The following is a 21,757-nucleotide window of genomic DNA, read 5'->3' on the forward strand; positions in this document are numbered from 1 at the left end:
ACGACCTGATGCCGTCGTCGACCTACAAGCGGGGCGCCTATTAGCACTCAGACGCTATAAAAACCACTGGTCTGATGCTCTCTGCAGCATATGCTAAACATCTTCATTGTGAAACAAACGGTGGAGTGTGCGCATATGTCCCGGTCACAGATGAGAAGAAAAACAGATAATAGGGATGGAAGTAAAGCACGGCCCAAATCAGCACATTTAAAGGCACCAACATGTGTTTTCAAGCTTTGTAAACAGTCTTACATCCGAGCTGGAAAAACACATCTGGGATCGTGGAAGGGTTAAAACCTAATGTAGTACAGCTATGAATGCATTTTAGTTATTATCCTGCTTTTCTTTGATTTTCAGTTTCAGAGCCTCAACACAGAGACCAGAGGGATTTATTTAGGAGAAATTGTTGATTAACTTCAAACTAACATCAGAATGATGAGAGTAGGAGGAGACTGACTAATCCAGTCTAAGAGCCTGTTAAACAGCACAACCTGTGTGAGGAACTGAGCGCAGGAGAGTAGAAACGCAGAAAACAAAACATCTGGATGACTTCTGTAGAAGTTCTGAAGGATGTCAGCAGAGCTGCTGCTCGACCTTCCAACATCTATTATAACATATGCTGACAAATTATGTACTTCAAAATAAGCACGAAGAAAACCAAGATGAAAAGAACCGTTTGTCATTGAGGGCACATTCACATCTGGGTTGGCTCAGTCAGGTCTTGGTGACGTCTGCTCAAGCCTAGTTTATGTTTCTGCGTCTGCGACAGTGCGGAGACACGCAGCGCCATTATCTTTCTTGTGAAGGCTCTCCAGCAGGGTCGCAAGGATGGCGGAGTCGAGCCCACTTTTCTAACTCTCTGTAGAACCAGATAGAGAATGTAAGATTGTGATTGGTGACGACGCCACTTTCGTCAACAGCACCGCCATTGCACCCTCAAAAACATAAAGAGAGCTGAAGATATCTAGTGTCAGACATGGAGCAGCTTCAAGAATATCTCATGGGATAATTCCCAAAATAGTCATTGTTGTCTTCCTCCACTTATCCAGGTCCGGGTCGCTGGGGCAGCATTCCAACTAGGGAGCTCCAGACCGTCCTCTCCCCGGCCACCTCCACCAGCACTTCTGCCAGGATCCCAAGGCATTCCCGGACCAGATTGGAGACGTAACCTCTCCAACGTGTCCTGGGTCGACCCGGGGGCCTCCCGCTGGCAGGATATGCCTGAAACACCTCCCCGGGGAGGCGTCCAGGAGGCATCCTGACCAGATGCCCAAAACACCTCAACTGACTCCTTTCGATCCGGAGGAGCAGCGGTTCTACTCCGAGTCCCGCCCGAATGTCCGAGCTCCTCACCCTATCTCTAAGGCTGAGCCCGGCCACCCTACAGAGGAAACTCATTTCGGCCGCTTGTATCCGTGATCTCGTTCTTTCGGTCATTACCCAAAGCTCATGACCATAGGTGAGGATTGGGACGTAGATCGACCGGTAAATCGAGAGCCTGGCTTTCTGGCTCAGCTCCCTCTTCCCCACGACAGATCGGCTCAGCGTCCGCATCACTGCAGACGCCGACCCAATCCGCCTGTCGATCTCCCGATCCCTCCTACCCTCACTCGTGAACAAGACCCCGAGATACTTAAACTCCTCCACTTGAGGTAGGACCTCTCCCCCGACCCAGAGTTGGCAAGCCACCCTTTTCCGGTAGGAACGGTTTATTCATCTTTTGTACGTTCATACTGTGCATTCATCCAACTGCATTACGTTTTTAACACAACAAAAGAGTTGTTCGGAGCTTGTCTTTTACTGACATTTCGACTATCACTGTAGCCTTCTTCAGAGCTTTGCTGCTGTTAGCTGGTGGATAAACGGAGAAGGAAGTGATGGACAGCAGAAGATGATGTCGCCCTCTGCTCCCCGTACTCTACTCGCTGATTTGTTTTGGTTGTTGTTTTCATCCTGTTGTTGTTTGTTGTTTTCCCTTGTTTATTGTCCATGTCTGGCATCTGCAGGTCTTTAAAACGTTCTGTATATGTTGGTCCTCTTGTTTATGGTCTCGTTCTTCTGCTATTATGTTGGCTCGGTGGTATAATGTTCTGATCACTGACATCTTATGTATGGTAGGATGTTATGATGTCCATAATAAATAATGGTCTGTGTGTGGTTCTGTATGTGTTTATGTTCAGGGTCCCATCTTCTTGTCTGTTTATGTTCATGTCCATGAACGTTATGCTGCTTCCTATTTCTTCCTCTTATGTAACTTTTAAGTTGTCTGTGTCGTCGATATTGTTCAGGTGTTTTGTTTGTGACTGTTTGGGGGGGTCATGGATTTTTGTTCTAGATCCTCCATGAAAAACTCGTAAAGTGTCATTGATTATGGGTTACCCATGGCAAAGTATCAATCAATCAATCAATCAATCAATCAATCAGTCAAGGCTTTATTTATATAGTGCCTTCCTCACCCACTACGGGAGGCCAAGGCTCTGAAGAACAAAATACAATCATGATAAAATAGATTAAAACATTGAACAAAAGTAATTCCAGTGGTTTATATATTGTTCTGTCGTATGTGAAGTATGTGGAGTTTTGCTACCAGTGTTATCAGTTGAGCCATGTCTGTGAGGTTTGTTCTTTTGTGTAGAGTTTGGTCCTGTCTGATTCTGTTAACTACCGTATTTTCCGGACTATAAGCCGTTACTTTTTCCCACACTTTGAACGTGACTTATAATGAGGTGCGTGGCTTTAAAAGGATGGATGCTGGAAAGGAGTGCGACGGAAAGCGCCCCGGAGTATTTTTCACAGTATAACAGCGCTGCATGTTTTCACTGCTTCACCCCGGGATGATGACAGCAACACGGAGAGTGGCACTGACAAACTACGTTTTCAATTCAGTAGATATCTGCGGCTTTTAGCCCGATGCGGCTTATATTGAGGTGCGCTCTAAAGTCCGGAAATTACGGTACTATGTCTATGGTTTTTTTGGTTTGGTGTCTGAACAGGGATGTAACGTCATGTGAGATGAGTAAGTCGTTGTCTTCTATTGCAATTTGTTTTAGTTCTTTTACCAGTTCTGTGCTATTTTTGCAATGTTGATCTGTGTTACCTAATAACAGACTGATGATTCGGCAGATTTCTTTTGCCATGTTGTATGTTGGTGTACCTATACTGTCTACTGTTGGTCTAAGCGGGGTGTTCTGTTTGGGTATTTTTGGAGTTCCGTATATTCTTGGTATTATGTTTGCTGTAGGAATCCAGTCTTTGTACATTTTTCTGTTATTTAGCCTTTTTCCTGTAGTGGTTTCAGTAATTTTTCATGTTTTTCTTAATGTCTTCTGTTGGATCTTTTTCAGTGTTTTGTATTTTAGTTCTATAACATCTGCTCCATCTATTGTTTATATTTTTCTTTGTCCATTACCATGGTCGTTCTTCCTTAATCTGCCGGTAGAATAATGATGTGTTCATTTCTGGATAGTGTTGTCATGGCTGTTCTTTCTTCTTTTGTAACGTTGCTGTGTTTTATCTTACTGTTCTTTAATATCCCGACTACATTATCTCTAAGTTCTGCTGTTTTCCCCTTCATCTGCAATCTGTTGACAAGCCTTTTCTGTTGCTACAATAAATCCATCATATGGCAGGTTTTTCAGTGTTGTTGCAAAGTGTAAACCTTTTTTTAACATGCTTTTTTCTACTTTAACTTTGCATTGTGAAAGACCCCTGGGTTTTGTGTGGTGTTGTCCTGTTTGTCTTTTTTCTTTTTTTGTAAAACATACATAGGATAAACCGGATGCCGACTCTATGAGAACAATAGAACATATAAAAGAGTGAGAAAAAAACAAATCGAAGACACAAGAACCGCAAAACAAGAAGCAGAAAGTGCAATAAAAGAAATCAGCTGTAATAGACCACTGCACAAGAGAAAATTGGCCAATCCGTAACTTTCCTCTTCAACCGAAAGAACCAACGACAAGCTGGATAAAATCTGTTGCGGTTCCAACTGCTGCAACGGTTCCTTTCAGAATAAAAGCTGAACCATCACGACCCAGGTTTGGGTCTCACTAGATGCCAACAAAACTGTCGTGACCCGGGAGTATCTCAAGACTGGTGGTCGGCTGCCGCGGCTGCTTCTACAGGCTTCGGCTCCAGAAAGGTCCCCGCTGGACCTTTACACCTCCTGATCTAGACGGGGACTTCCGCTAAGGGTACGTAGACCGACAGAATGGCGTCGAATGTGTTTATGAATCTCCTAATCAAAGCTTAACGCAAAGACATCACCTTCAGTTCCCATCAGAACTAATCGCTTCTTCAGATTTGCTGGTTCTGAGCAACCTTCCACATCACACCATTCACCGTCTCATTCACCTTAGTTACACCATACATTTAGTGTTTAAGTTAGTCTAGTTTAATTTGTTTAGTAATAAATTCTTAAACTTTTAAACTCGACTCTCTCTCTTCTGTTGTCTCTGAGTGAATACGAAGCTGCTTTCTAATCCCTACATTAAAAAGTTCCAATCTTCTGGTTAAAATAACCCAACAGATCCATAAGGTGGATTTCATATTTGCTATGGAATCCTACGTCTTATGGCTTAAGAGTAATTTAAGGGTAATTTAAATCATTACAAATGGACTGGGACAGAACACGGATCACAAACAGAACAACAAAAATACAAAAGCTGAATAAAGGAAGCCATAGGAATAAGGAGACGTGGGCGCAGAACTATGAACAGAGGATGATGGAGGTTACACACTGGATCATGCATGGGACTGTGTCATCATCGAGGAGGGTGCGGGCAGCAGGGGGCGACATCGTCCTCTGCTGCCCGCTGATGCTGACGGAAAAGGAAGTGACGCCACCAACAGCACTAAAGCTCTGAAGATGTCTACAGTGATAGTCGACATGTCAACAAAAAACAAGGTGAAAATAACACTTTGGTTTGTTAAAAAAAGAACCACGTTTTGTTCACCCGTCACTGGAGGAGTAAAAAGATACGTAGCGTGTTCGTAGATAGAAATGATGGGAAATGTGGATTTAGACGTGGCCAGTACATGAAAAGGTGGAAGAGAATAAAAGGACAAATATGTCCAGTTAAAAAGTCTCTGAAATAAAAAATAATAATTTAAACACAATAGTAAACGCACCATCTTAGACAAGGCATCCCAGAACAGCGCTACGCCCTCTGTTGTCCTGGTGGAGAACTGCTTTGCAACACTCATCAGGAGAGGAGCACTCTATTTCTACACGTTTGTCTTTTTTTAAAGCTGCCGATGGGGAAACAAACCACAGTTACAACATAATTACAAACTGTGAGTCTTTTGCACAGGCAGCCCTAAGAACAGCACCAACGCTGAAATTCACTGTTCAGTACAGATCGGTCATTTCATTAATCACTCTGCAGCTCTGTCAGGTTCTGGCACACCCAGGACTTTTCGAATCAGACGGACCAACAAACCTAAATCAACAGATTCAAATGGTCTGATTGCTGTGAGGTTGAGGTGCGTGATTGAAGCGGCAGAGGGCACGTGAAGGGCACCAGCAGCAAAACCACTATGCAAATTCCCCTCCACTTTGTTTGACAAGCAACAACACGGCTTTGTGTATATGCAAAGGCTGGCAAGACGCTGTGCACACAGGCCTGCTGTCAGAGAAGAGCCATGCAAGAGTGGTGACACCCAAAGGGTGACCTCTGTCTCCAGAGAGGCTCCGAGGCCAGACTACACACACACACACACACACACACACACACACACACACACACACACACACACAGGTGCACACACACACACACACACACACACAGAATGTAAGACGTGTAGCAGATGCCACATCTTTGGGGTCACACAGGGATGGACACCGAGATCGACCTCTGCTTCACCGGAGCTTGGAAACGTGTCAGAAGTTGAATCATTTGATTTCTGGAGCCTTTGTCTTCCCCACTGAGGTGAAAAGTACTTGATTAGCACTTTGGATTCACTCAGCAGCTGCTCTGCTTTGGCCCCCACATAAAGGCTGGTGATGAAACACAGCAGGCCCCATTAACCAGTGCCCAGTCAGGTCTCATGCTGTTTCCTTCCCTCTCAGCTGGCTGTTGGAACATCTGAGAAGTGCATCAGAATTTCCCCAAAAACAGAAAAGCAAACTGTACGGAAAAGTTCTTTTTATAAAACAGTTTACTTCAAATTAAGATAAGATTTCAGGATTCCCCCCCAAAATCAAATACTTTATGCATAAAAGTTCAAAATTCCACAGTTTGATTTTGCCCTTGAGTTCTGAGAAGAGCGAATCGTCCGTAGAAGTTCAAATGAATTTACATCTCATTTAAGTCGATTTTAGCTTGCTCTCTTTCTACAGGTGTCTGTGTGATAAAATGGGTTCCGGGAATAAAAACACACATCAGCAGAGGAAGCATGAAATTTCGACACTGTGAAGCTGTAGCCGGGTGTAGAACCCGTGACTTTACCGTTGCATTGGGAATGCATTGCTCTCCTTGTTTTCTTTAGGCGGTCCAAGCAGAAGCTACATTATTCACACATCAAAGCGACCTGCTTGACCATTTAATGTATTCTATTACTCCTGTTGGACATTTGTCTTATCATGTGAATTTGATTTTTAAAAAGAAACATGCTCCAAAAGACTCCATGAGACATAAAGCAGCCATTTTACTGCCTCACTAGTAAGGCGGGATCAGAGTGGGACCAGTGGCCAGACAAATGTTTTACGGCTGTCCTGAAAACCCCGTCCAGCTCCTTTTCCCGGCTATAAATTTAGAGAGTTACTGGATCTTTGGCTGACCATTTCACATAGAAAAGTGTTTATGGCCGTGTCCTCTGTGGTGTCCCTTGTGAGGCGCTATGGGAGTGTAAGGGTAACAAGCCCTTCGCTAAGGACCACTGGTCTCTGGACAACTGCAGCAGGAGTTTAGCTGGCACTGCTGGCTAGGCTCCTCCGCTTGGGTCGGAGCAATCAGTGGGAAATGTCAGACTGAATGGGTGGTGGTCAGAGGAAGGTGACTATTGGTTAAACTTCACAAAGCAGTTAAGAACCACACACACACACACACACACACACACACACACACACACACACACACACACACACACACACACACACACACACACACACACACACACACACACACACACACACACACACACACACACACACACACACACACACACACACACACACACACACACACACACACACACACACACACACACTCTGCAGGTTACCACAATAGAACAAAACCACTAAAACTTTGAAGATGGATGCAAAAACCCAGATAAGGTGACGATGGGGTCGTGGAGGATGGCTGCTTATACTGAGCCAGGATCCTCTGGAGGTTTCTTCCTGTTAAAAGGGAGTTTTCCTCTCCACTGTCGCTGCATGCTTGCTTAGTATGAGGATTGCTGTAAAGACACTGACACTAGTCAGTGACTTGATGCAATTTGCTGGGTTCCTTATATAGGAAACTTTTTTTCTGATTGGTTTAATGAACTGACCTGGATTGGAATGTTTATTATGTGAAGGTCCTTGAGACGACTCTTGTCGTGATTTGGTGCTTTATAAATAAACTTGAATTGAATTGAATTCAATAACAAGGAAGAGAAAAAGAGATGGGTAGATCAGAGCGAGTTACCTGCTAGTCTCCAGGAGGGGTTCGCTGCCTTTACGCCAGGAGATCACACCCCATGGAGACATCTTGGGCTTGCACTCGATCAGGACATCTCCTCCGACCTTCACCAGCGTCTGGCTTCTCACCTGATTGTGAGAGAAATCTGGCGCAACAGCTGAAAAAAGAAAAGCAGGTTTTAATCTAACTCATCTTTCACCATTTATCTCAGTGTTTTTCATCATTTTGCACAATGAAAATAATTAGATTGAATTATCCTTGAATAAATCACCAAAGACCTAAAATGTGTTTAATTAGCAGTTAGATGTAGGACTGAGGACGTAAATGCGAATCTTTCCGTGATGTGATCATCCTCATTAGCAATTCTTCTGACGATAAAAGTTTTTGCCCTTTTCAGAAGCTGCCCAGCAGTCTGACGAGACGTCTCCTCTTGGAGCTGCATCTTGAGTTGGGCTATGTTGGGCCTGGTTTCAGTCAGCACCATGATCCGGACGTGAACGGTTTGAATGGTGAATGACAGTCCAGACAAGGCAGATGGGTGCGGCTCACGAACAAGAACCGCTCTGGAATACATCACTGTCAGCCGGAGACGTTCATTTAATAATTAATGTTTGTCAATTAGCGGCCAATAAGAAAGAGGCAGGAGGTTATATGACAGCACTGAGCTGTGGGGAGAAGACAAGGTCAACTTAAAATCAGATGTATTGTTGCTCAAGTCTTTGTTCTCTAGCAAGCAAGCACACACACACACACACACACACACACACACACACACACACACACACACACACACACACACACACACACACACACTGAACCTTACCAATTACTCGGAGCTCTGCATTAGAGTAGACCTCTCCGTGCTTATTCCCAGCAACACATTGGTACATTCCTGTGTCGGAGAGGGTCAGGCGACTGATTGACAAAACCTCGTTGGCAACCTGTATGCGCTCCTGTGGACACACAGACACAAGCCTTTAATATGCCTTCTCCCCCCAAAGCTCATCTACATAAAAACAGCCTGGCAGTGGGGTTGTGAGTTATGGTGTAGAAGTGACAGACGTGGCAATAAATCTAGGTTTTCATCACTAATGGAGGGAAAGGCTTGGGTGGATGGAGGCAGGCTAGCAGAAAATGACCCTAATCAATCTACATGTTTATGAGAGTGAAATAAAACCATGCCCTATTTATATCCCTGCCTGCACCACAGGGCCTCATTCCCCTTCAGCTGGAGGAGGCTGCAAGAGGGGAAGGAATATCATAACATCTGAAAATTGCTTCGCTGATACCAAAAGTATGCCCCATACATACAAAGTGATGTGTACAGCTTAACGCCGCATCCTTGTTGGGTCTGATGGTTTTCGGCCCCCTAAAGGGGAAATCATGTTCATCACTGAACCATCAAATTAAAATCTATTTAGGTACCGCTGGGCCCGATGAACTAAAAACTGAGTGGAATAATGCAAAAGCTGTACATTTAGTCTCCTGCGCAGACCTTCCGGATAAAGAAGTCACAGACTCACAGATCATGTTGGCAAATTATCATCTCACAAATTAGCAATGACTTTGAACTGCTTCCATCCACAGCTCTATTATTTTTGTCCAATAGTTTCTAATATTTATGTGTTGTGAAACTTTTGCAAAGATAATTAATGAGGTCAAAGTCTAAACTCTATGGATACCAATCCATTAGTAAAACGCATCTCTCTTACTGGAGTACTCTTTTATAAGTTGTATGCAATTAATATGGTCTAATTATTCTCAAAAAACTGTTTACTCATGTAGAATAACACACATTATTTGAATGTGATCATTCAGTGTTTCTAGTTTATATCTAAATTGGGGCTGTCAGCCGATTAAAAAAATTAACTAATTAATCGCACAATTTTCTGTAATTAATTGTGATTAATGGCAATTTATCTGATCATTAGCCTGGCTGCTCTTACACTTTTTTCCAACTTTATATTTCTCAATGAAAAAATAAGTTGTCACACACTCCATGGAAACTTTCAGAGAATCCACAAATAGTGGCTTTCAAATGGTTTTGTTACTTTTTGGAAGTTTAGAAAAGCAGCAGATGAGACAGCATGTCTGATAATTTAGTTTTTCATCTGATAATATTAGAACATGTCTGTAATGTCTGAGGGGCTTTTACAAAAATCTGTATAACTAACACTCCTGGACAGGTTTTGGATTACACAGAGGCTTCTGGGGAGCCCAGTTGTGGGGTGGGGGGTGTTCTGTTTTGCCTTGGCCCCCAGAATGCCTTGAAACGGCCCTGGGTGTGTGACTGAGTTTTGAAGGTGACCTGAATTGTATCAGATGTATAAATATTACATGTGTGTAACTTATTGTTTTATACAGGTAAAAACGTGTAGTGGAGATAAATCTACCTACATTTTACTTTTCAACACTTTGTTTTGTTTTCCTGTTTTTATTTAACTATTTTCCTGTCCTGTCTGTCTCTCATCTTCCTGCATCTCCTCTAAACTCTCCAGAAAATCTGTTGCCTGGATTTTTACTTTTTCACCTCATCGGTTACTTTTGAGCAGATCAAAGCGGATCTCCTGACCGTAAAGCGGAGAGCGTGTTTCGTTGCTGCGTCAGTGAGGTGAAATCACCGCAGCACAGGTGATGAGCTCTGCAGTAGCAGAGCGCTTCAGGCACAAATAAGACAGAAAGTAGAGAACATGTGTGGACATGAACGATCGTGGGTTAATTATAGTTTTTTGGTTGCGCCTCTTTGAGAATGGACCATGCGCTGGAAGCAGCAGCCTGGAGCACACCAACGATGTGACCTGAGAGTGAGAATAATCTCTCACAAGGCACTGTGGTTGCAGGGGTTGACAGGTACTTGCATGCAACAGGTGCTAGTCTGGAATGTGCTTCTTCTCTCTTCAACCACCACTGTAATGGACAGTCTCCAATATCAGGTTTGGGCTCTGCTTTGTACCGATCTAGACAGCGCTCCATGGACAGCATTGTCCATGCTAGCATGCTAGCAAGCTTGTCCTCTCCTCTTTTTCTGCTGCTGCTGCTTCTAATCATTTCCAGCAGGTCAGACACCTGCATAGCGCAATGCTGCCCCCTCCTTCAGAGCCGCTCACGAGTTTGAGGTGTCGGATTATGTAAAATTTTAAAAACTGCATTCATTACGTAAATCTTTTTAATGCATTAAACATTTCACATTAATTAACTAAATTAACGCGTTATTTTTCACAGCACTAATCTAAATGTGTACATTTTGATTTATATTGCACTTTTTACAGTACTGGTTTTAAAATGTTTGACAAAAAAAAGTAAAAACCAGGTTTGAAACTTGGGTTGTTTCCAGTAAATGTTTCTTGTTTCTGGTACTGATACAAGATTAATCTGCCAGTATAGTGTTTCAGTTGGTAACTTCATAAATAATAAGCATAATTTTGTTTTATTTGTTATATCGAACATATTATCAAACTACATGCAATACAAAGGCAGTAAAAAACCAAGAGGTTCAATAGAGGAACACAGTGCAGTTATAAATGGTAAATGGCCTGTATTTGATATAGCACCTTCTAGAGTCCTGGAATTCCCCAAGGCGCTTTAAAACATAATGAGTCATTCACCCAGTAACACACACATTCACACGCTGGTGGGGATGAGCTACAGTGTAGCCACAGCTGCCCTGGGGCGCACTGACAGAGGCAAGGCTGCCGAGCACTGATGCCAGCGGTCCCTCCAACTGCCACTGCAGGCAAGTGGGGTTAAGTGGCTTGCCCAAGGACACAATAGCAATGAAAAACTGAGCGGGGCTCGAACCTGCAACCTTCCAATTATGGGACAAGCACTTAACTCCTGTGCCACCGTCACCCAGTTATTGTTTATCTCTTTGATTTCGTGGGCATTTGTTCAACAAGAGATCAAGAGCTGAGTATAAAAAATGCCTTGGTCAAAAATCACCATTTAAGATTACAAACAAATTTGATGATTACAAGTTCACAACACTAAAATAATGCAGGTTAGTCCTAAATGTTAATGGAAGTCAGTGTGGGGAGCTATGAATATATCCGTGTATCATAGGCGTACTGGTGAAACACATCATAATTTTAATAGCAGATGGCCCAGAGGGAACATATAAAAAATGAAATGGTTCCAAGGACAGACCCCTAAGGAATCCCATCGGTCAGAGGTGCCAGAAGGGCGGCGTTACAGCATTACCCCAGCTGTTACATTAGGGCCTGTCCTGGCTCCCACAACATGGACTCACCTATGAGTTAGTTTTGTTTGATTTTAACTTCTGCTAATGCCAGACCACACCAGAAATAATCCAAGGATCTTCTACCTAATAGCTCGGATCAACTGCGGAGTTCGGGACAGGGCGGACCGATTGTAAAACCAGTCCACATAACCAGCCCGGACCGCACCACTGACAGGTCTTTCATGGCCCCCTGCTGTTGTAGGCCCACATGTCTGTGGAGTGGTACGGTTAGGGCGGAACGTTTGGGGGACAGAAATATGCCACAGCTTGCAACAACCAAAACAAACCTTGGAGTTCCATTATTTGCATTTTCATTATATGTACAGAGATGTGAGAAAATACCAGTAAGTAGCAGCATGGTTTGGTCAACTTCAGAGCTCCATGCTTTCCCCACCATCATCATGAGAGTCCAAACTCAGAGCGAGCTAGACCAATCGCTAAGGAATGCAAGTTGTAAAGAAGTTTCTCAGCGGATGGAAGCTGAAGGATTCGAGTGGACGTCGGAAACGTGTCGGGCCAAGCTGAGACAAAACGCCCAAAATAGAAAAGATGAGTATAGAAACAGGCGGAGTGGAAATGCGAGAAAGACACAACACACTGGATGCTATTTATAGCCACAGACCATAAAACCGAGGCAATGAGGCTGGCCTGGACTCAGCGACCGCACTCTGGACTCACTTGTGGAGCCTGTTGGTAAGCATTTCTTTTTTGTCTTTAGCTCTAGCTAAGACCATTCATTGCAGCACAAAAACACTGAATAGTTGCACATCTTGTGCATGATACATGATGGTCCATTCAACCTCGCCTGCCTACAGGAGAGCCCAAACTGTGATGGAAATGCTCTACTGAAATTGCCGACCCATACCAGTCTACGCTGACAGACGATAGCCCACCCCGCTCCGTCCCAGACCCAGCAGAGGCTTAAAGAGCAGGACTAGACCTGGTTCTGTAAAACAATATTTTGCATGTACCTGAAAGGCAAAACTATCAGCTTTTAAAATATGTTCATAAATACAGTGCACGATGTTTGGGTGTTGTATGAGGCCAAAACCAGAATACAGTTTGTCAGATATTCCAGTCTTTCGTCATTACATCCAGCAGCTGCTTAAAACTGTCTTTTCTAAACTCTCTGATACGAAGAGGAGCTTAGAGACGGGTCTGTAATTCAATAATACACTCAGATCTGCAGGAAATGATGCTTTGTGAGAGGGGGTTTAACAGGCCAATTAAAAGTAAATCAGGAACAATGCCAGTAGAGAGACGGTGATTAATGACAGACACTGATATTGGCCCAATGACAATAATGGCCTCTTTAAAAGCTCTTGGGGGCACAAAATCAAGTGAGCTCATTGTATGAAGAAACTCTTTAGAGAAATACAGAGAGAAAGGGTTCAGAGCAGGTAGGATTAATGCAGGATCATTCCGAGTGACAGCTTGAAAAAGAATGAGGAGATGGTTCTTTTAAAAACATCACTAAAACAATGATCCGGGGGATTGCTGGAGGTGATAAGATCAATAAAATAGTTGGTCCATCCCTCTTTATTGTCCATCATTGGAAAGCCACTGGATGTTCATCATCAACTGATTCCATTTTGGAGTCAATCGGATTCACCATGTCCACCGCAGCTGATCATCTTTAGGAAACTCGTTAATAATCTGAAAATAAATGAACTGGCTTAAAAGTGTTGAGTTAAAAATTGGTGTCATAGTTTGTAGTAGTTAATAGCCACCCTGGCAGACACTGATTGTATGTAACGATAAAGATTTGGCCCCAAAAGCTGGAAGTCCACCATTTGTTATCATAAAATGATGGCAGCAAAGAGGTATGCATTTCCTCAAGGAATGCTGAGATTTGAGTTACCTGATTCAACAAACCAAGGGGTCTTTCATGTGATAGCAAAGTCTAAGCAGAAGATCGCAATTTTCTGCTTTGTATCTATAGGAAACTTGGTCAGACGTGATCCTTTTCCCCAGAAGCAGGAGGTAGGGTTGTTTGCAGGCAGATCTCTAAGGGGGACACAGTTTCCCAGGGCCGTAGGTCAGATGACCTCAGTCTGAGCACAGCATGTTGAACCACCACAGCCAGCGTTGGCTCGTACGGTTGGCTCTAGGCTTGATTAGTATCGAGTATATCCTGTCATATGAAGCTGTCCAGTTCGGAAAACTTGAGTTCTCTTTCTATGTGCAGTTCTTCCACTAAACATCTAGTTATTGAAGATTGTCTCCTTATCTCACTGCTTCCTTGGTGACAAGGCTCAACAACATCCACCGGGTCTGAGTGAACCATTGAACAGTTGGCAGTTCCATGTGATGTTGATTGGGTTCTTTGCTTGATGTAGCTTAAATGTCCTGAAAATGAGCAGATTTGGTGCTAAAACCAAAGGCAGTTAACAGAATGAGAAGCTACTCTGGCTAAATAATTTGTTGTCAGGCGAAACATTTTAATCACTGCAGTACTTTTCCAAAGGGAGGCTCTTACTTATTTGCTCTGTTAAATCCAGGTGGTGACTTTTTATGTGGCTGGGCGGAACAAATTAATCTCTCTTATCACCAGTTATTATACCACTCCCTCACTAAAGTAGAAAACGCACAGCAGTTGTCATGCATCTCTATGAGGCCGTGCCAGGATTTTCTCTTCTTTCATGCCCTTCGTCTCCTGTGTTTTCCTCTGGCTCACCTTCAGTGTCATTAGATCCCATTTGAACTCCAGACGCGGGGGGATTAAGGCGCTGTGACATGAAAAGAGAGGCTGTCCTCACTGAAAGATCACAAACTAATCCTGTATTTGAGCAGGATGCGCCTGAATTTCCATAACAGCTCCGGATGTGCTGGGGCGAGCATCCCTTCTGGCGAGGGAGGCAAATGGTGGCGTATATCAGTCTGTGCATGGGAGGCACTCCCATTTACAGCTGCTATTAATTAACCATGACGTTCTTCTAAAATCAGCAGTTTTTCACGCTGGGACCTGGGGGGGCCATCTGTACACCTTCTGCCGAGCAAAAATGATTGGCAATGTCATTTTCCAGCAACACTGACCTGATTGGCTTAACAAAACCTGGACAACATAAAGACGGTAACGTTTTGTGAATTAAGGACATTGTGTTGTTGTATGCAATAATAGCCATGAGATAAAGAAGGTCCACGGTTTTGGTTTTACATCATCTGAAATGGCCAGGTTCTGAATGATTGAACTCAAACTCAGTGACAGATTTTATCCTGATATTATTTACTAAATAAAAACAAAACACAAAAGCTAAGAGTGAAAACCCAAGTCCACCCTCAGCTGCAACAGCCTGTTTTGTTTGACCTAATCGGTTTTTTACATGACTGTGGACGCACTCTGGTCCACTCTTCTTTAAAGTCTGTAGATCGTAGTTTCTGTTCACCTCTCTTATGGTCCCAACAGAGCCCTTCAGCCAGGTTCTGGTCTGGACTTGACTGGAACATCAGCTGTTCTGTTGGGTACCAGCTGTTGGATCATGGCTCTGATCTATCACCCAGTTTGGTCCAAACTTCAGCTGTCAGACAGATGGACTCACATATGACTTTAGAAGAGTCTGGTCTACAGAGGGGTTCATGGTAGACTCAATGATTGAAAGGAGCCCCAAACCATCAGCCTTCCACCACCATGCTGACAACTGGTGTGAGGTGTTTGTGCTGGTGTAAGACACTTGGTTTAACATTTTGTGTGTTGCTTTTATTTATTGGGCTGTGTATTACCCCACAGCTTTTGCTTCTCAGGCCCTGTCCACACGTAGCCGGGGATCTGCCAAAACGTAGATATTTTCCTACGTTTTGGCCTGTCATCCACACGAAAACGGAGTTTTTTCACACGAAAACTGAGTTTTTTCACACGAAAACGGAGTTTTTTAAAAACTCCAGCCAAAGTGAAGATCTGCGTTTTCTCCGTTTGGGTGTTTGCGTGTGGACGGACAAAACCGGAGTTTTAAGGTCCGCAACGTCACTTTCCGCGACAAAAAATGCTGACATCACGTGTGCGACCTGTGTTTACACTAGCCGACAGCATGGAAGCCCTCAGAGCTGCGCTCGCTTTATTAATTGTCCAAGCGCTTTTTGCTTGTTTGTTTTTTCAAGCGTAATTACTGCTCCTTGCGGAAGACCACAGAAGAAGGACGAGGTTAAGAACGGGGGAGGTACTGCCGCCTACAGGTCTGGCATGTCCTTAACAATGTATTTATCCGGGTACGTGTGGACAGAGTTTGTTTTTAAAACGCAGTGGTGTGGATGCAAGTTTTTGGAGGGGCGGATATTCGTTTTTAAAAAACCCGGCTACGTGTGGACTAGGCCTCAAGTCTTGTTGTTCCTCCAGATGCAATTTTTCCAGCCTGAACCATATTGTCATGTTATTTTTGGCGAGAAGAGGCTTCCTGCAGCTACCCTTCCATTCACCAACTTTAAGCTTTAATCTCCTGTAGAGTCTGACATGGCGCTCTAAAGATTTTAACATGTTCTGAGAAGATTTTTAAAGGCCACATCCACTCTCCACTACGGTAGGGGATGTCTTAAAGGGTTATAACTTGTGAATAATCATTCATTATGCAGAATGATGGACTCCAAATTGTTTGTAAAGACATCTGACCATTTCTCAGAAAGGAGGTCAGAATCTATGACTTCTCTAAAGGCATTGGTGTCTTTGCCTCTGGTGTTAACACACACCTGTACGCTCCAGACAAACCAATTAATGTTCTGCTCATCTATAGGAGCACATCTGATGATGATTAATCAATCTTTACATGTGATCAACAGCTCTTGGCTGTTCCTGAATCTTTTAAACCCCAGAAGGAACAAGGACTGACTTCTGCTGAGGTCGAGTTTAATCAGCTTAGAAAAAATTAATAAACAAAAATCTAGAACTGTCAGAGGGCGGATTTCTTTATTTCTACCATGACTGCGTGTACTTCTGACTGTTCTGACTACAGAGGCTTTAGTACATTGGTTCATTTAAAGAAATCAGAAAGTAACAGAGTTCAAGAAAACAATCATTTTCACTTTCCTCATCAAAAGCAGTAATAAAAAAGAAACAACTAAATCAAATGAAATGAATTTTAATCTCCCAAGTCTGATCTTTAAAATATGAGACAAGGAAAAAAAGAAAAGCCACTACAGGGCTTAACACAAGAAATTAGTAACGTGCTCCCGAGCAGAACCGTACGATAAATCTGCATGTTCATTTCAGAGATATTTGATTCATTCACTGTATGTGCCTGACGGAAAAATAAGCTCTGTAGTAGACATGAACTAAGCTCCCAAGTGGCTTTGCAATGACAAGAACAAAAAACTTTAAGCGGATCCAACTTGCTCCGTTTTAGCTTGAATTAGCAGGCAAAGTAGGACATTTTCACCCTAAAGAAGGAAACGTGTCTCCAGACTTCTGGAAGAAAACCTGGAGTTTGAACACACTACAGTATGGTGGTCCCACAGCTCTCTAAACACACTGAATCAAGTTTCACGGTGGAGTTTCCTTTTAATTGAACAGCCACTTACCGTATTTTCCGGACTATAAGTCACACTTTTTTTCATAGTCTGGCTGGTCCTGCGCTTATATACCAAAGTGACTTAAATACCAAATTATGTATACCGCACTGCTGCGGGCCGGCTCCAGACCAGGAATGAGCTCCCCTGTCCCGCTGGGAGGGTTTCAAACACCACCATCACCTGCTGGAGACCGTGGCGCGTTGCGGCGGGCCGGCTCCAGACCAGGAATGAGCTCCCTGTCCCGCTGGGAGGGTTTCAAACACCACCATCCTCTGCTGGAGACCGTGGGGCATTGCTGCGGGCTGGTTCCGGTCCAGGTTTCACCTCCCCTGTCCCGCTGGGAGGGTTTCAAACACTGCCATCCTCTGCTGGAGACCGTGGCGCGCTGCTGTGCCCGCGTTGTTTATTCTGTTATTGTTACCGGTTCTTGTCTTGCAATGTGAAACGCTTGGTCTCAAATTTTGTAAGAAAAATAATAAAATTTCCCCCCAAAATGCGACTTATATATGTTTTTTTCTTCTTCACTTATACATTTTATGGCTGGTGCGACTTATACTCTGACTTATACTCCGGAGCGATTTATACTCTGGAAAATATGGTAATCCCAAAGCCATCGTCAGTAAGGCAGGAGGGAGAGAAGACCTTCAAACGAAAGCAGCTGCAGGAAAAGAGAAAGTCCATCAAAGCAGGGCTGTTTTGATGCAGAAAGGTAACAAAAACACTGAAAATGGAAGGATAGTTCTGAAGATCCAATAAAAAGCCCAGAAAGAGAAGAAAAAGTAAGAAATTGATTCGTTTCTGAACTTTCTTATGCTGACTTTACAGAATTAAGTGAACAAGCTGTGTAAGAAGCAACATAAACCTCTGCAAACCCAGTGGTCTGTTTTGTTCTCACTGACTCTTCTATTGGTGTTGCTCCGAGTTCAAAAACTATCAGCAGAGATAAGTTCACATGAGAAGCACACCCCAAGGGTCTTCAATCCACCCCCAGTAATAAATAACAACACAAGGAGTGTCCTCTTCCACCGCTTCTTACGTTACTGACCTTTCCCTCTTCCACTCATTAAGCCGCTGTGGTTAATGGTGGCATTTGAAACAATGCAACACCTTTGCTGATTAATCCATTCACCCATGCACTTTGAATATATCCATTTACTATGTCTGTGTTAAAGAGGAACATTCTGCACAAACGTCAGGGCAGTCAGCATAACCTTTAATCACACCGCCTCTCAGCCGGGCGCATGAGTGTGTTTGCAGATTCATTTTATTAAAGCTCCTACATTTGAATTTATTCATCTCATAATGAAAGATGAAAACTAAAAGTATTGTACAGGTAAGAGAATAAATTAATTAAATGATCTGTAATTAATTCGTTTTGAGAAACAAATGAAAGCCAGAAACAGTTGAAAAATGTCAAATGTCCACTGCTCTTAAAACTAGTTTGAAACTAAAATCATATTTTGGTCAAATCCTAAAAAATACTGTAAAGCACAATTTCAAACAATTTGCCAGCAATCAGCATGTGGTGCAAAAGACTTCCAGCTACTGAACTGCGGCTCAGTGTCTGTAAAACCCCCGGATGCGTAGCCATTGTTGGACGTTTTAATGCTGAGTCGACATCGGTGTCTTTTATGAATGAGTCCAGCTTACAGTAAAAATAAGTGAGTCACACAGTGGGCAGAACTGAGGTTACAGCTACAACCACACCAAAGGTTTGTATGGGACAGACGGTCGCGGGTTCGATCCCAGCTCCGACCTGAGAATTCTGCTGTTGTGCCCTTGGGCGTGACACCTAACCCGCCTTGCCTGCTGGTGATGGGGAGGGGCCGGTGGCACCACTGCTCAGCAGCCACGCCTCTGTCAGTGTAGCTACATCGTAGCTCACCCCCACCAGCGTGTGAATGGGTGAATGACTGACTGTGTTGTGAAGCACCTTGGGGGATTGTAGAACCCTAGTGCGTTTACATGCAGCCAGTAACCCTTTTAAAACCCGAATATTCACAATAACCCGGTTCCGCAGGGCCATGTAAACACCGCCAAAAACCCGGATATGCTCATAACCGGGTTTTTAAAAACCTGGTTACTACACCTGGGGTAACCCTTTTCTAACCCGAATGTTTGGTCGTGTAAACGCATACCGGGATATCCCCATCAAAGCGTGTGTTCTGCGCATGCTCTGTTCGCAAGGAATCTTGGTCTTTTGAGTAGCGAGACGTCTTGTACGCGCCAGAACTCCGGAAGTAAACAACAAGTTGGGAGCAACATGGCGAGTAACGGCACAGCACCACACTTTTGGAGTGTCGAGGAAACTAAAGCGCAAACAAATGCGGTCGCTATCTCTTCCGAACTGGGAAACATGTTGTTGTTTTCACGGATACCGGAACAAGAAGAACCGTAAATGACGCATATTGCGTCTGGATGTAGTCCACACGTCCTGACGCTACCCCAACGTCCGCATTTAAATCTGGTTATGCAAGTTAGGGGTAACTCTTTCTATTTATGCTTGTAAACGGGTTATTCTGATCAACTCAGAAACCCAAATGCCGACCTTAACCCGATCATAACCCGGATATTGACTGCATGTAAACGTAAGGCGCTGTATAGCATAGCATAACATAGCATAGCATAGTTTATTTATATAGCACATTTAAAATGCAGCATGGGAGCTGCCCAAAGTGCAGGTCCTTTACAATTCACACCAAAGGTTTACTTAATAAAAGTGAATTCATGAGTGTTCACGGGGTCTGATATGCATCACTGCACCCCTGGGTGGGCATGGCGAGCAACAGTTTGTACTAAAGTGAGAGACCTGAAATGGCTCATTCTGGATGGTACTAAAAATCTCAATAATAGAGCTAGTGAGATTTCTTTATTTGACAGGGATTTTGTGTAAAGAACTTTATGAACCTGTTTTTCTTTGACCACAGACTTTTGATTGCTCCTTCAACCCTCTAAATCAGGGATTCCCAAAGTGCGGTGCGCGTACCCCTGGGGGGTGCGCAAGCTGCCGCTAGGGGGTGCGCGAGGTGAAAAGTGTAATGGCTGCGGAGCTCAGAGAAGTCTGTCATGTCACCATTAGCGTAGAAACTCATTTGTGGGTGGGCCAAAGAAAAAGTAAGTGGGCCCAATAAATGTAATTGAAAACAAGTATATTTTTGCGCTTGTGTGTCCTCCACATGTGCGCTAGCTTCATAATAACAATACGCCGAGCTTCAGCACTCTGGCCTGCGCACGCCGATATGTTCCGTATTTGATCATTTTTAACGGTGTTGGAGAAATCTGAAGGTGGCGAGTCATTCTGGCAGATTGTAATTAACACCTGTCTCATGCAGGTGTTCTGACGTTGTAAACCTCACCCACAGAACATTGTGGATGTAACTAAATAACAAGAAATGATTCCCATTCAGGCTATTAACAGCGTGCTGAAGATCTGAAGTTCAGAGTGCGTCTGTCAGAGGTCAGACGCGATCCATCGGAACCACGGCTCACGGGTGCACAAGTGAGCACATCTGGGCTGGGCAGAAGTCATTTTACAACATTGGTTTAAATAGCGCGAGACGCGGTGACTTGAGCGGCTGTGCCGCGCGCGCACACACACACACACACACACAGATTCAATAAGCGCACACGCTGCTTTAACTCCGGCCCGCTGTCAGACTGACGGCAGAAATGAACGCTGCCTCCACCGTGATAAAAACTTTTAAGAGGTTATTTTTCATTCAAGGTCAAATTAAGATATTAGCTTCTGGGATGAGTCGGGTCCGCTCCAGCCAGTGACTCCTCATGAACCTGACCACAAGTCCACTGCAGCATTTGTTATTCCGGTCCGCATGACAGCAGATCGCAGATTCAGCCACACCATAAAACAGCAATAAGTCGGTCTGAGGCAAAAGTGAACATCATGGCTATATCTTGTCCCCTATTGACATTTGATTACGCACAAGTAGGTGATCCGTTCAGGTTTACGCAGAGCAGAGGGAAGGAGAGCGCTCTGGCCGCACAGGTTAAACGTTCCTACTTTAAGAAAACCGTTAAATTGCATTCTTTATGTGCTACCTGGGCACATAAAGGAAATTGTAATGGAATCAAATGTTTATTAATCACTATTTTAAAAATGAAAGTGATGGGGAATTTTTTTAACCCTTTCTGTTTAGCTTGACATCTGATATATATATATATATATATATATATATATATATATATATATATATATATATATATATATATGTGCGTCGACATGGTCGGGACATAGAAGGGGGTGCGCGGCTAAATAAGTTTGGGAACCACTGCTCTAAATGTGCAGTATGTAAGAATATAGTGAGAATTTTACAGTGGAAAAATCCCAAAAGACTCTAATGTTTAAGTCATTTTGGAAGGAAGGTTATACTGAAACATATTTTAT

At 43.6% G+C, this 21,757-nt stretch overlaps 1 protein-coding gene across 2 annotated transcripts in view; it reads right to left on the reverse strand.

Annotated features, from left to right (window-relative positions):
- cntn4 (contactin 4) overlaps positions 1–21,757 on the reverse strand; it is a 322,925-nt gene that overhangs the window by 68,326 nt on the left and 232,842 nt on the right. For both annotated transcript variants that reach the window (XM_054748366.2, XM_054748364.2), the window contains exons 10-11: positions 8,446–8,575; positions 7,629–7,779 (exon numbers count right to left, since the gene is read on the reverse strand). In XM_054748366.2, the coding sequence (XP_054604341.2) occupies positions 7,629–7,779; positions 8,446–8,575 (281 nt within the window). The remainder of the gene's footprint in view (positions 1–7,628; positions 7,780–8,445; positions 8,576–21,757) is intronic.

The sequence above is a fragment of the Nothobranchius furzeri genome, chromosome 3 (genome assembly GCF_043380555.1).
Source record: "Nothobranchius furzeri strain GRZ-AD chromosome 3, NfurGRZ-RIMD1, whole genome shotgun sequence".
Lineage (NCBI taxonomy): Eukaryota > Metazoa > Chordata > Actinopteri > Cyprinodontiformes > Nothobranchiidae > Nothobranchius > Nothobranchius furzeri.